General features: G+C 41.7%; 1 protein-coding gene across 1 annotated transcript; it reads left to right on the plus strand.

The window, feature by feature from the left end:
- The first annotated feature begins 2,195 nt into the window (after positions 1-2,195).
- On the plus strand, positions 2,196-3,599 carry LOC135058057 (paraneoplastic antigen Ma1 homolog). Its single transcript, XM_063963707.1, has one exon. It carries the CDS (start codon positions 2,196-2,198, stop codon positions 3,597-3,599), a length of 1,404 nt encoding a protein of 467 aa, XP_063819777.1.
- The last annotated feature ends 11,874 nt before the right edge of the window (positions 3,600-15,473 follow it).

Raw genomic sequence — 15,473 nt, forward strand, 5'->3', positions numbered from 1 at the left:
GCACGAGGAACAATGTACAGGGCTCGTGCTGTCGGCGGGAAAAGAGTCAGTACTCACGAGGACGATACCGCTCTCGTGGCCCCTGGGGCTCCTGTATAAAAGGAGGATCTGTAGCGCTGAACGGGACTGGTGTGTGCACCTCCGAGGGAGTAACTTATGCCTCTCCCTGCCCGCCTCATAGAGCTGTGCTGTAAGCATTGGCGGCGCAGCGGAGATGGTGTGAGGGCTCTAGCGAGCGATAGCACACCGAAGCACCAAAGATAAGCGGCTGAAGACAGGAGCCGCTGAGAGCAGCGAGCCGGGGGAGCTGTTACCGGCGCATCGCAAGGTGAGCGGCTGAAGAAAGGAGCCGCCAATAGCCGGGGAAGCTGTTACCGGCGCCAGGAGAGGTGAGCGGCTGAAGACAATAGCCGCCGAGAGCAGCGAGCCGGGGGAGCGGTGACCGGCGCATCGTGAGGTGAGCGGCTGAAGACAGGAGCCGCTGAGAGCAGCGAGCCGGGGGAGCTGTTACCGGCGCATCGCGAGGTGAGCGGCTGCAGAAAGGTGCCGCCAAGAGCCGGGGGAGCTGTTACCGGCGCCAGGAGAGGTGAGCGACTGAAGACAAGAGCCGCCGAGAGCAGCGAGCCGGGGGAGCGGTTACCGGTGCATCACAAGGTGATCGTCTGAAGACAGGAGCCGCCTAGAGCCGGGGGAGCTGTTACCGGCGCATCGAGAGGGGATCAGCGAGAGAGCCGGAAAGCTGTCACCAGCGCTTCAGGTGGTGAGCGGCCGACAGCGGAAGAGGTGAGATGTGAAGAAGCCGTCACCACTATCTACCTTCAAGACAACCGATACTCCTGGTTAACCCTAACGCCGATCCACTGCCCACCAATGAAATGCTGTGTGGGCGGAGCTACCAGGCATGAAAGAGTGAATGTCAGGAGGCATTCATAGAAGACATCTGAGGTCTGTAGTGATTTATACTGTGCACCTTTTCACTGTAGAAACAATTTATAGACACAACAGGGGTGCATCCACTATTTTATGATATCCGGGACTGAATGCTACTACATATTTAAAGCTCCTGGAACCATTTATTACCATTCTAAAATGATTCTATTAAAAGCAAGGTTCCCATTACTCCCTCAAATAATATACTGAACTACCTCACCACAGTGGGAGTGTACTATACACCTACCATTCGACATAGGAAGAATTTAGCAGGAGATTTGCACAGGATCACTAGCTCACTAGCTTCAACAACTGAGGCTAGAAAGAAAGGATACTCTTTATATTTAATGTAGCAGTATTCCATCAAGTGTAGTGTTTAAAGGATACAAAGTACAGAAAAGATACAATGTAGTTTATATGGAAGTCATTTAAACAGATCTCACCGACAGCCTTAGTCACTCACTTTACACTGCTACAAAGTTCTACTGGAAATTGCTATTCAAGAGCCTTAGCTGTGATATTCTTGTACCCTTGGAAACTGATTATTAATGAGCTCATAAATATCCAGCCGGAATAAAATAGTATTCAGGAAGTAATTGCATACTACAGGTCTACCAGACTGCGTGTCAAGAATTTTCAAGGTTATCAGTTGTATATAGTCAGCTATACATTCAGACTCTATTCAGGAGTGGGACCTATATATATATATATATATATATATACTCTATACATTTATTATAACGAGCAAGGTCTTGATAGAGATAATTAGAGTTATATGATGTATATTACCATTGATGTTATATTATATGTATTAATGCATTTAATGTAATTACCTGTATGAATTGGTTATGAAATAGATAACTTTAGAACAAGATATGTCTAAATGATATTTCATTAATGCTTATAAGTAAAAATATAAAATGACTTTGGCCTAAAATGTTACTTACCTGTATGTTCGATTCCTGCATGTCGGGAGGAAGCTTTCAGAGGTCCCAAGGTAAAACTGTAAAGTAAAAGTATAATATACTGTAAAGGATATTTAATTTAATTACTATATATATATATATATATATATATATATATATATATATAACTATTTACAGGGTGTCCCAAGTCCACCCTTAATCTAATTCATATATAGTGAATATTTAAATGACTTGGGTGGAGGCACAAAATTAAGGGTATCATATACTAAGAATTACTACCCCTGAGAATAGGGTTACATTTGGAGGCACTAAGGCTGAGATTTGAACAAATAGATAGAAATGGAGTTTATAAAGGGAGAAGATATATTTAGCTGGTGTAGAAGCAAAGGTGTAGATGCACAGAAAAGTTTAAGCATTTTGGGAAATTTTATGGAAATAATAGATGAAGATATTGTAAGTGAAGTTAAGAAAATGTATGGAATAAAACAACCCTATATTGTAGATAAATGGAAAGGAATTAATGATGACATATGTGCCATTCTACTTAGTAATGACAATACATTAGATGCATCTGTAATACCAGCTAATATTTTAATTGACAAAGCCCCTGGTAAGAAATGGAAAATAATGTGGCCAGTGGATAAGTATGTAGATGGGGGGCAGAAGACCTTAATGCAAGAGGATAGTAAAATTGAGAGTACAAATGCAGGATGTTACCCCAATAACAGTAATACTTCCGAAGAAGAATTATTAGATAAGGGTAAAATAGATCCTCAAGTGGAAAATGTAATGGATAAAGTGGTTAGTCATTTTGAACGATGGCATTATGAAGGGGGGTATCGGAGATTAAGGATCTTTTCAGGGGTAACACCAGTTCCCACAGGAGAAGAGAGCTATGATGTATGGCGAGAGGCGGCGGTACAACATTCAGAGGAGTGGAGATGCCCCGAGCACATAAAAAAACAAAGAATTGTGGAGAGTTTGAGGGGACCCGCCATGGGAATAATTCATGCCACCAGGAGAAGTAACACTCAAGCTACTTTGAAAAATTATTTTGAAGCCTTGGACTATTCATTTGGGACTGTGGAAGATGTAGGGGACATTCTATCTAGATTAAATCAAACTTACCAAGAGCCTAATGAGACGCTTACCAATTACATTTATCGATTAGATAAAATTCTCTACAAGCTTCTGGATAAAGGAGGGATTAATCCCCAGGAAATTGATGAGAGGCGATTGAAACACATCTTGAGAGGGGCTCTTACTACTAACCCAGTAGCTCAACGTTTAAGGTGTAGTCTGCCAAGGGAGCCTGCTCCTACTTTAGGAGAATTGATAAAAGAAGTAAAAGTGGAAGAAGTACAGATCGAAAACCGAGAGAAGAATTTAAAACGAGTTAAAATAATTGCTCCTACTGTGGATGTTACGTCAGTAAATGAGCAATTACTCAAGTTAATAGAGGAACAAAACAAGAAATTAGATCAATTAATTTCTCTACAACACACTCCAAATGCAGCGTCAAGAGTTTCCCCTCCTGGCCGGGGTAGAGGATTTAACCGGAGATCAGTGGATAATTCTAATATCACCTGCTTTAAATGTGGACAATTAGGACATAGGTCCTTTGAATGTAATCAGGGAAGAATGTTCTCTTCACTCTCAGCTACACCGGATAGACGTCAACAGGAACAGTCGGAAAACGTAGAAGGGATGTCGATGAACCCCGCACCGACTCCCAACCCATAATTGTTTGCAAAATGGGGAGTACCCAGTGGCCTACTCTCATTCCAGAGGGAATGATGGGACAGGCTCCTTTGATGCATGTTTTGATTAATGGACATTTGTGTACCGCTTTACTTGATAGTGGATCTCAAGTGTCCATTATTTTTGAGAGTTGGTATTATCAATATTTATCAGAAGTTCCCTTAATGCCATTCGATGGATTAACTATTTGGGGATTAAGTGAGCAGAAATATCCCTATTTGGGATATGTTACTACTCAGATAGAGTTTCCCCAACAGCCATCTGGATATCAAGACCCCTTACCGTTTCTGGCACTAGTGTGCCCTGACTCCCCTGGGGATAAAGGAATAGTGTCGGTGATTGTCGGTACTAATTCAAATTTATTTAAAATGCTATCTAACTGGTGTTTGGACCAACAAGATAAATATACCTCAGTACTCCCTGGTATCTCTAATTTAGATTCTTTTAATGTAAACAAAGTAGAATGTGACCCAACTCCCTCATTGCTACCGGTTAATGCTGGTAACATTGACTCTGAATTTATTGATAAAATAGCAGAGTGTTTTCAGAATAGTGATATATCGGTGGATCAGAAAGACCGATTAATTTCGCAGTTAAGGCACAGGAAGCCCGTTTTCTCTTTAAGTAACTGGGATTTGGGAACTGCTATTGGAATTGAACATCGCATACATATGACTAATGAGACCCCATTTAGAGAACGATCGCGTCGTTTGGCTCCGGCAGATTTTGACGACGTCAGGCAACATTTAAAGGGTTTGCTGGAAAATCAAGTTATTGCCGACTCCGATAGTCCTTATGCCTCTCCTATAGTAGTAGCCAGGAAGAAGAATGGAGACATTAGATTATGTGTGGACTACCGTACATTAAACCATCGTACTATTCCCGATCAGTATACTGTCCCCAAAGTTGAGGAAGCTTTGGACTGTTTACAAGGTAGTAAATGGTTCTCTGTTTTGGATATGCGGAGTGGCTACTACCAGATACCAATGCATCCTGACGACCGACCTAAGACAGCTTTCATTTGTCCCATTGGATTTTTTGAGTTTCTAAAGATGCCCCAGGGGATAAAAGGAGCCCCAGCCACCTTTCAAAGGACCATGGAACAAACGGTAGGGGACATGTGTTATAGGGAAGTACTAGTTTATTTAGATGATCTTATTGTATTTGGACGAAATCTGGAAGAACATAACCATAGACTGTTAAAAGTTTTGGACAGATTACAGAAAAGGGGATTGAAGTTGTCTGTCGATAAATGCAAATTTTGTCAAACCACCGTGAAATACCTGGGCCATGTTGTTAGTAGAGATGGAATTTCTACTGATCCAGATAAAGTATCAGCTGTACAGAATTGGCCGAGACCAAATACTTTGAAAGACCTTCGATCTTTTCTGGGATTCTGCGGGTACTATCGGAGGTTTGTGCCACAGTATTCTAGAATTGCCCGTCCGTTAACTGAATTAACAAAGGGATACCCTTCCCGCACTCATGGGCGACTGAAGCAGCCTGAGAGAAACTTGAAAGACTATCATAAGCCAAAAGAGGTTTTCGGTACTCGATGGACGCAGGCTTGTGATGAGGCCTTTGATCAATTGAAATATCTTCTAACGCATTCTCCTGTTCTAGCATATGCTAATCCTGAACTTCCCTATGAGCTACATATCGATGCTTCATTTGATGGGATCGGGGGAGTATTATACCAACAACATGAAGATGTGTTAAAACCCATAGCTTATGTCAGCAGGGGCCTGTCCACCAGTGAAAGGAACTATGCGGTACATAAATTAGAGTATTTAGCCCTTAAGTGGGCGGTAGTGGATAAGTTCCACGATTATCTATATGGTGTGCACTTCACTGTGATTACAGACAATAACCCTTTGACCAACATTAATACAACTGCCAAATTGGATGCCACTGGACATAGGTTGTTAGCCGCTCTGTCCAATTACCAGTTTTCTTTGAAATACAAACCTGGAAAGCAGAATATCGATGCTGATGCCCTATCCAGATTACCCCATCCTCCTTGTGTAAGTTCAAACGATGAATGGGTGGAAATACCCGCTCCCGCACTGCAAGGGTTGTGCCATCAAATTAAATTGCTACCTAGCAATTCTTCAGGAGCAGTACACTCGGTGGGAGCCACTGATGCCTCTATTCCTTCCATGTATTGTTGGATTAATACTCCTGAGTTGGAAGACTTACCTACCATTTCTAAAGAGCAAATGAGAGAAGACCAATCCCAGGACCCTGATATTGCTATTGTAATGGAATATCTAAGGAACTCTGAAAGATCTCTGGGGTGTAATCTTTCTTCCAAGAGCAAAGTTTTGTTACGAGAAAAAAAACGATTAGTGTTCAAACAAGGAATACTTTGCAAAAAACCCTTACCAAAGAGGGGCACCATAAGTATCAGCTGGTTCTCCCAACCATGCATATTCCTAAGGTCCTCTATTCTCTGCATGACAAACATGGACATTTGGGGGTGGATAAAACATTACATCTAATACAAGAGAGAGTATATTGGCCATATATGAGTAAGGATATTGACTATTATTGTAAAACTTGTAAAAATTGTGTTCTTAGAAAGAAGTTACCCACTCCCACAGCACTAATGGTCAATTTACGTAGTTCTGGACCTATGGAATTGGTCTGCATTGACTTTTTATCCTTAGAAGGGCCCAATGGGAGAGAAAGTAATATTCTGGTAATCACTGATCATTTCACACGCTACGCCCAAGCCTATGTCACCCGGGATCAAAAAGCATTGACCGTAGCTAAAACTCTTTGGGATCATTTCTTTGTACATTATGGGCTCCCAGCTCGCATCCATACTGATCAGGGAAGAGACTTCGAAAGCAAGTTAATTAAAGAACTGTGCCTTTGTTGCGGAATAAAGAAGTCCCGAACCTCACCATATCATCCCCAGGGGGATCCCCAACCAGAACGGTTCAATAGAACTCTATTAGATATGTTAGGAACCTTGGATCCCAAGAAAAAAATACAATGGAAACGATTTATTAATCAACTTGTTCATGCCTACAATTGTACTCGGAATGACTCCACTGGGTACTCCCCTTATGCACTAATGTTTGGAAGAGAAGCCCGACTACCCATAGATGTTTCTTTGGGCCTCTCTCGTACCACTTCCAAGTTGTCTACTTATAATACTTATATCAACAATTTGAGGAAAGAATTACTAGCTGCTCATGAAATTGCTAAAAGAGCATCTGAAAAGCATGGTGAAAAGAATAAACAGCGGTATGATGCTAAAGTTAAGGAGCACTTATTACTTCCTGGTGATCGAGTTCTATTAAGGCGGTTAGGGACTCCTAGAAGACAAAAATTATCTAACCGGTGGAAAGAAATCCCTTATCGAGTGCTTAAACAATTACCTGATATTCCGGTTTATCAGCTGGTACCGGAAGATAAAGAGGGGCCTATATTAACGTACCACCGCCAACATTTGTTGCCTATAAGTCAAGATATTTCTTTCCCGATAGAAGAGGATAGAGTGTATCCTAAAGTAGCTGACCATTCAAGTATCCCCCATTCCCCAGAGTATCCATCATCGTACTGTTCTGATCCAGAGAGGAGAGACCAGGGATTCTTCTATACAACGGGTCAACCTGTTCTCTGTAGGGATCTATCTGAACCAGTAGTCAATCATTCTCAACCATCTGATTCTATAAGTGACTTGAGTAACAACTATCAACACTCTTCCCTTGAAACATGGAATATATGTGAACCACATGATCCTTCATGGGAGGATATCTCTCCCTCTTATCGACATGAGAGTGAACTACCTATTACGCCAAGTATTGACGAAATAGAAGAAAACACCAGACCTCCAAGGGAACGTAGACCTCCTATGATACTCACCTATGATCAGCTTGGGCACTCCTGTAGTGAACCTAGAGTAGTTTATCCTAGCTTTGTATATACTTGGCCCTACTTTGGATATGAGGGAAATCAACCCATCCATATATTTAATTAAATGGTGATCTGAATTTAGAGTTACTAAGAAATTCTGATCCCCAGGGGGAGAAATGTAGCCATGTTAATAATCATACCTCCCCAACAGGGATAAAACTAAGAAAAATAAAGAACCCAAGGTATACCTGGGTATATCCATAGTGCCTGTTGTCTAGCATTATGTGTATATATCTACTTGTCCGTGGGTATAGTGGTGTTCCTTATGTTAATCTCCATAGAGCTGTGCATAGGGATGAGGTAAAATAGGAATAAGTCTTGAGTTATTGTGGGGGATATTGTACTTATTAATTGCTAAATAATAAGTCTTTCATTGATCTTGGTCAGTGGATAGTGTACCTATGTATATATCTGTCTATATATATATATATTTAATGGTTCGTTGTTCATGGACTGAATAGCCACTCTATAAAATACCTATTGTAAGGTACTACCACAGCCCTTAATAGGGCACGAGGAACAATGTACAGGGCTCGTGCTGTCGGCGGGAAAAGAGTCAGTACTCACGAGGACGATACCGCTCTCGTGGCCCCTGGGGCTCCTGTATAAAAGGAGGATCTGTAGCGCTGAACGGGACTGGTGTGTGCACCTCCGAGGGAGTAACTTATGCCTCTCCCTGCCCGCCTCATAGAGCTGTGCTGTAAGCATTGGCGGCGCAGCGGAGATGGTGTGAGGGCTCTAGCGAGCGATAGCACACCGAAGCACCAAAGATAAGCGGCTGAAGACAGGAGCCGCTGAGAGCAGCGAGCCGGAGGAGCTGTTACCGGCGCATCGCAAGGTGAGCGGCTGAAGAAAGGAGCCGCCAATAGCCGGGGAAGCTGTTACCGGCGCCAGGAGAGGTGAGCGGCTGAAGACAATAGCCGCCGAGAGCAGCGAGCCGGGGGAGCGGTGACTGGCGCATCGTGAGGTGAGCGGCTGAAGACAGGAGCCGCTGAGAGCAGCGAGCCGGGGGAGCTGTTACCGGCGCATCGCGAGGTGAGCGGCTGCAGAAAGGTGCCGCCAAGAGCCGGGGGAGCTGTTACCGGCGCCAGGAGAGGTGAGCGACTGAAGACAAGAGCCGCCGAGAGCAGCGAGCCGGGGGAGCGGTTACCGGTGCATCACAAGGTGATCGTCTGAAGACAGGAGCCGCCTAGAGCCGGGGGAGCTGTTACCGGCGCATCGAGAGGGGATCAGCGAGAGAGCCGGAAAGCTGTCACCAGCGCTTCAGGTGGTGAGCGGCCGACAGCGGAAGAGGTGAGATGTGAAGAAGCCGTCACCACTATCTACCTTCAAGACAACCGATACTCCTGGTTAACCCTAACGCCGATCCACTGCCCACCAATGAAATGCTGTGTGGGCGGAGCTACCAGGCATGAAAGAGTGAATGTCAGGAGGCATTCATAGAAGACATCTGAGGTCTGTAGTGATTTATACTGTGCACCTTTTCACTGTAGAAACAATTTATAGACACAACAGGGGTGCATCCACTATTTTATGATATCCGGGACTGAATGCTACTACATATTTAAAGCTCCTGGAACCATTTATTACCATTCTAAAATGATTCTATTAAAAGCAAGGTTCCCATTACTCCCTCAAATAATATACTGAACTACCTCACCACAGTGGGAGTGTACTATAGACCTACCATTCGACATAGGAAGAATTTAGCAGGAGATTTGCACAGGATCACTAGCTCACTAGCTTCAACAACTCAGGCTAGAAAGAAAGGATACTCTTTATATTTAATGTAGCAGTATTCCATCAAGTGTAGTGTTTAAAGGATACAAAGTACAGAAAAGATACAATGTAGTTTATATGGAAGTCATTTAAACAGATCTCACCGACAGCCTTAGTCACTCACTTTACACTGCTACAAAGTTCTACTGGAAATTGCTATTCAAGAGCCTTAGCTGTGATATTCTTGTACCCTTGGAAACTGATTATTAATGAGCTCATAAATATCCAGCCGGAATAAAATAGTATTCAGGAAGTAATTGCATACTACAGGTCTACCAGACTGCGTGTCAAGAATTTTCAAGGTTATCAGTTGTATATAGTCAGCTATACATTCAGACTCTATTCAGGAGTGGGACCTATATATATATATATATATATATATATATATATATACTCTATACATTTATTATAACGAGCAAGGTCTTGATAGAGATAATTAGAGTTATATGATGTATATTACCATTGATGTTATATTATATGTATTAATGCATTTAATGTAATTACCTGTATGAATTGGTTATGAAATAGATAACTTTAGAACAAGATATGTCTAAATGATATTTCATTAATGCTTATAAGTAAAAATATAAAATGACTTTGGCCTAAAATGTTACTTACCTGTATGTTCGATTCCTGCATGTCGGGAGGAAGCTTTCAGAGGTCCCAAGGTAAAACTGTAAAGTAAAAGTATAATATACTGTAAAGGATATTTAATTTAATTACTATATATATATATATATATAACTATTTACAGGGTGTCCCAAGTCCACCCTTAATCTAATTCATATATAGTGAATATTTAAATGACTTGGGTGGAGGCACAAAATTAAGGGTATCATATACTAAGAATTACTACCCCTGAGAATAGGGTTACACGTGTAAAAAAACATGAAGTTCGGGCGGGTTCGGATTCCGAGGAACCGAACCCGCTCATCTCTAGCTGATATGAGACTTTCTCTTTAACTCCTGTTTTATTGAGTTTAATAAATTATTCCTGTAGTTTAGCTGTTCATTCAAAACAGGATCAGTGCTACCATATGGTCCCTACTGGTCTGCACATGTGCACTGATGTTGCTTGCAAACTGGTAGCTGCATTCCACAGGAGGAGCTAGATGCATATATCCAGTTTTGCGATCCACATGGCACAGTTCGGGAGCACCAGTGCCACATTTTACACATGGTACCCTGAGGTTACCGGCAGAGAGGTACATCTCTGCCTGACCGATTACTTGACTTAAGTGTAATGTTTTTTTGTTGCGCTTTGACCTTTGGGGCCTTGTGTTAATATTGTTGCTATAGGATGTGATACCACTACCAGGCAGGCCATGTGGTCCAAATTAAACTACTGTACATGTACTTTGCTGTCTTTTTGTACATTATTCTGTTGGTATAACCATACTTGCCTACGCTCCCTCATTCTGCAGGAGACTCCCTGAAATAGAAGCAATCTACCAAACTCCCTGAATAATCCAGCAATCTCACTGATTGCACCTTAACCCCTGATGGGGGGTAAGGTAGAGAATAGAATATCAGTCGGTAAGAGTAATTCTAGAAAGGTACTTGTAAATAATGGTAAGTTACCATTAAAGCAAAAGGGCAAAGGAAATATTAACATAAAATGTCTGCTTTCGAAAGCAAGAAGCCTATCAGGTAAAATGGGGGAATTGGAATGGCATGTATCAAAAAATCAGTATGATATTATAGGTATTACGGAAACGTGGTGGGACGACTCTCACGACTGGGTTACTAATTTGGAGGGATATTCACTTCTCAGGAGGGACAGGGCTACCAAAATGGGAGGAGGGGTATGTCTCTTTGTAAAACCATCTCTAAAACCAAACTTAATATATGTTATTTACGAGGGGACTGGTGATAATGGGGAATCACTATGGGTTGAGATCACTAGTGGGGGCACTGAAATAAAGAAACTAGTCATTGGCACGTGCTACAAGCAACCAGATATTAGCATACGTGACGAGGAACTGCTCTCACAGCAAATTGAAAAAGCTGCGGGAATGGGAGACATCCTAGTGTTGGGAGACCTTGGGAAACAGTGATCACTATATGATCACATTCAGCATCAGTTTTAAGAAACATAGCTATAAGGAATCAACAAAAACATTCAACTTTAGAAAAGCTAACTTCAATATGCTGAGACAGGCACTAAACAACATTGACTGGGAAGTTTTGTTTCATGGTAAAGACACATCGGAAATGTGGGATGCTTTAAAAGGGTTGCTTGATAGCAATATTCACAAATTCATACCCTTGGGCAGTAAACGCAAGAGTAATAGACTCAAATCAATGTGGCTTAATAAGGATGTCAAAGAAGCAATGGCTAAAAAGAGGTGTTCTTTTAAAGCATTTAAAACTAATGGAGGGGAGGAGTCATTCCAGTATTACAAAGAATGCAATAAAAGATGCAAAAAAAGTAATAAGGGCAGCTACAATTGTAAATGAAAAACAAATTGCTATAGAGAATAAAGCCAATCCCAAAGAGTTTTATAAATACATAAACATTAAAGGGTTAAAGAAATAGAACATAGGCCCATTAAAAGATGAACTGTGAGCCTTGGAAACGATGACAAAATAAAAGCGGATATACTGAACAGCTTTTTTTCACCAGGGAGGATCAGACGGTGTTAGTAGTGCATAACGACAGTGAAGGTAATGATTCTTGGCTAGATGCTTGTTTAAGTGAGGAAATAGTCCTGGAGAGACTAAGCAACATAAAGATTAATAAATCACCGGGACCAAATGGTTTTCATCCGAGGGTTATTATGGAGCTTAAGGCACAGCTTGCAAGACCCTTATACTTGATTTTCTATAGTTCCATTAAATCGGGTATGGTACAGATGGATTGGCGTATAGCTGAGGTAGTGCCATTATTTAAAAAGGGTTCTAAAAATCATCCTGGGTACTATAGACCAGTTAGTTTAACCTCTATAGTGGGTAAAATATTGGAAGGAATTTTGAGGGATAGCATAGAGGATTATCTGCGGAATACTAAGTTTATTAGCAGGAGTTAGCATGGGTTTGTGAGGGACAGATCATGTCAAACTAACTTAATTAGCTTCTACGACGAAGTGAGCGATAATCTTAACCAGGGAAAAGCAGTGGATGTGGTCTATTTAGATTTTGCAAAAGCCTTCAATACAGTGCCTCACAAGAGACTGATCATCAAATTAAGGGAACTTGGCCTAGGATACACTGTTTGTGCATGGATAGGTAATTGGCTGGATAACAGGGTACAACGAGTAGTGGTCAATGAGATGTTCTCCAGCTGGGCACTAGTAGTCAGCGGTATACCACAAGGGTCCATATTTGGTCCGATACTGTTCAATATATGTATTAATGACCTAGGAATAGGCCTGGGAAGCATAGTATCAATCTTTGCAGATGATACTAAACTGTGTAAGGTAATTAATTCAGAAATAGATGTGGAGTCTCTACAGAATGACTTATTTAAACTTGAATTTTGGGTGTCTAAATGGGGAATGAGGTTCAATATTGAAAAATGCAAAGCTATGCATTTTGGGATTAAAAACAAACTTGCATCCTATTCACTTAATGGGGAAAATATAGGGGTATCAGTAGTGGAAAAAGATTTGGGGGTTCTCATAGATAATACACTCAATAACAGTACAGTGTCAAAATGCAGTGAAGAAGACAAGTAAAGTCCTTGCTTGCATAAAACGGGGTATTGAAACCAGGGACCAGGATGTAATCATGCCGCTGTACAAATCATTGGTACGTCCGCATCTGGAATATTGTGTTCAGTTTTTGGCACCATATTATAAAAAAGATATTGCAGAACTCGAAAGAGTTCAAAGGCGTGCTACTAAACTGATTAAAGGGTTAGAGACACTGGAGTACGAGGAAAGGCTAACTATGTTAAATATGTATACTCTAGAAAAGAGGCGTCTAAGAGGAGATATTATTAATATCTTCAAATATGTAAAGGGTCATTACAAGGAGTTAGCAGGGGATTTGTTTATTAATAGAACTCTGTATAGGACACATGGACACTCACTGAGGTTAGAGGAGAGAAAATTCCATACAAAACGTAGGAAGGGGTTCTTCAGGGCAATAAAGATTTGGAACTCCCTGCCGGAGAAGGTAATAATGGCGGACTCTGTAAATGCATTCAAAATCAGATTGGACAGCATTCTAGCTGAAAAAAGTATAACCTGGGCAGAGTCAAGGTCTGCAGAAGCATGACCGGAACACCGTCAGTGCAGTGCTATACGCTGGAAGTCCAACTGCACTAAGTGAGTGTAATAATTCTACTCATACTGTATTTATTATTTATTTATTTATTAACAGTTTCTTATATAGCGCAGCATATTCCGTTGCGCTTTACAATTAGAACAACAGTAATAGAACAAAACTGGGTAAAAATAGACAGGCCCTGCTCGCAAGCTTACAATCTATAGGGAAATAGGCATAGATACACACGGATAGATGCTACCTATTGCATAATGGTCCACCAGATTGCTAGGTTCTTAATGGGTTGTATGATGATACCCCACAAAGTTATCCAAGTGTCAGGAGGGTGTGAGACTAAAGAAAGACAAGATATGTGATGTTATGAATACTCTACAGAGGATGTAATTAGATAGGGAAGCACTGAAGGTTATGTGGGTGGGTCTGGAATTTGATAGGCTTGTCTGAAGAGGTGAGTTTTCAGGGAACATTTAAAGATTTGGAGACTAGAGGCGAGTCTTACTGTGCGTGGGAGGGCATTCCACAGAGTGGGTGAAGCCCGGATAAAGTCCTGTAATTTTGAGTGTGAACAAGTAATGCGTGTGGATGAGAGACGTAGATCTTGTGCAGAGTGGAGAGGTCGGGTAGGGAGATATTTTGAGATGAGTGAAGAGATGTATGTTGGTGCAGTTTGGTTAATAGCCTTGTATGTGAGTAAAAGTATTTTATATTTAATACGGTAGAATACCGGTAACCAATGGAGGGACTGACAGAGCGGATCTGCAGACGATGAACGTCTGGCAAGGAAGATTAGCCTCGCAGCTGCATTCAAAATGGATTGTAGTGGTGAGAGCCTATGTTTGGGAAGACCGGTCAGGAGACTATTACAATAATCAATGCGGGAGATAATGAGAGCATGGATTAGAGTTTTTGCTGTGTCTTGTGTAAGATAAGGGCATATTTTGGATATGTTTCTTAGATGTATGTAACATGATCTTGAGACAGATTGAATGTGGGTAACAAAGGACAGTTCAGAGTCAAGAATGACACCTAGGCAGCGAGCTTGTGGGGTAGGGGTGATTGCAGAGTTCTCAACAGTGATAGAGATATCAGGTTGGAAACTACTATTGGCCGGTGGAAATATAATTAATTCTGTTTTGGAAATATTAAGTTTGAGGTGGCGAGATGTCATCCAAGATGAAATGGCAGAAAGGCATTCAGTGACACGTCCCAATACAGATGGTGACAAATCAGGGGAGGATAGGTAGATTTGAGTATCATCCGCATACAGATGGTACTGAAATCCGAAAGAGTTGATTAGTTTGCCAAGAGATGTAGTATAGATAGAGAAAAGCAGAGGACCTAGGACAGAGCCTTGCGGTACTCCAACTGAGAGAGGTAGCGAAGGAGAGGTGGAATCAGAGAAACGAACACTGGAGCGATTAGATAGGTAGGATGAGAACCAAGAAAGGGCTGTGTCCTGAATACCTAGGGATTGTAGTGTTTGTATGAGAAGAGAGTGGTCAACAGTGTCAAAAGCAGCAGAGAGATCAATGAGAATAAGTAGAGAGTAATGCCCTTTAGATTTAGCAGTGACCAAATCATTCACTACCTTAGTCAGTGCTGTCTCTGTGGAGTGTTGGGCACGAAATCCTGACTGAAGTGGGTCCAGTAGGCTGTGTGAGTTAAGAAAGTGTGTGAGGCGAGTGTAGGCAAGTCTCTCCAGTAGCTTGGAGGGGCATGGGAGCTGAGAGATGGGACGGTAGTTAGAGAGAGAGTTCGGGTCAGAGTTTTGTTTTTTCAGAATGGGAGTAATCACTGCATGCTTGTATAGAGAAGGAAAGATACCAGTAGACAGGGAGAGATTACAGATTTTCGTTAAGGTTGGGATGAGCACAGTAGACAGAGCTTTACTAATTTGTGAGGGTATAGAGTCAAGGGGAG

Source organism: Pseudophryne corroboree, chromosome 1 (assembly GCF_028390025.1).
Source record: "Pseudophryne corroboree isolate aPseCor3 chromosome 1, aPseCor3.hap2, whole genome shotgun sequence".
Taxonomy (NCBI): Eukaryota; Metazoa; Chordata; class Amphibia; order Anura; family Myobatrachidae; genus Pseudophryne; species Pseudophryne corroboree.

Excerpts from the sequence above, each read along its gene's own strand:
- LOC135058057 (XM_063963707.1), top strand. The coding sequence starts at position 2,196 with ATGGAGTTTATAAAGGGAGAAGATATATTTAGCTGGTGTAGAAGCAAA.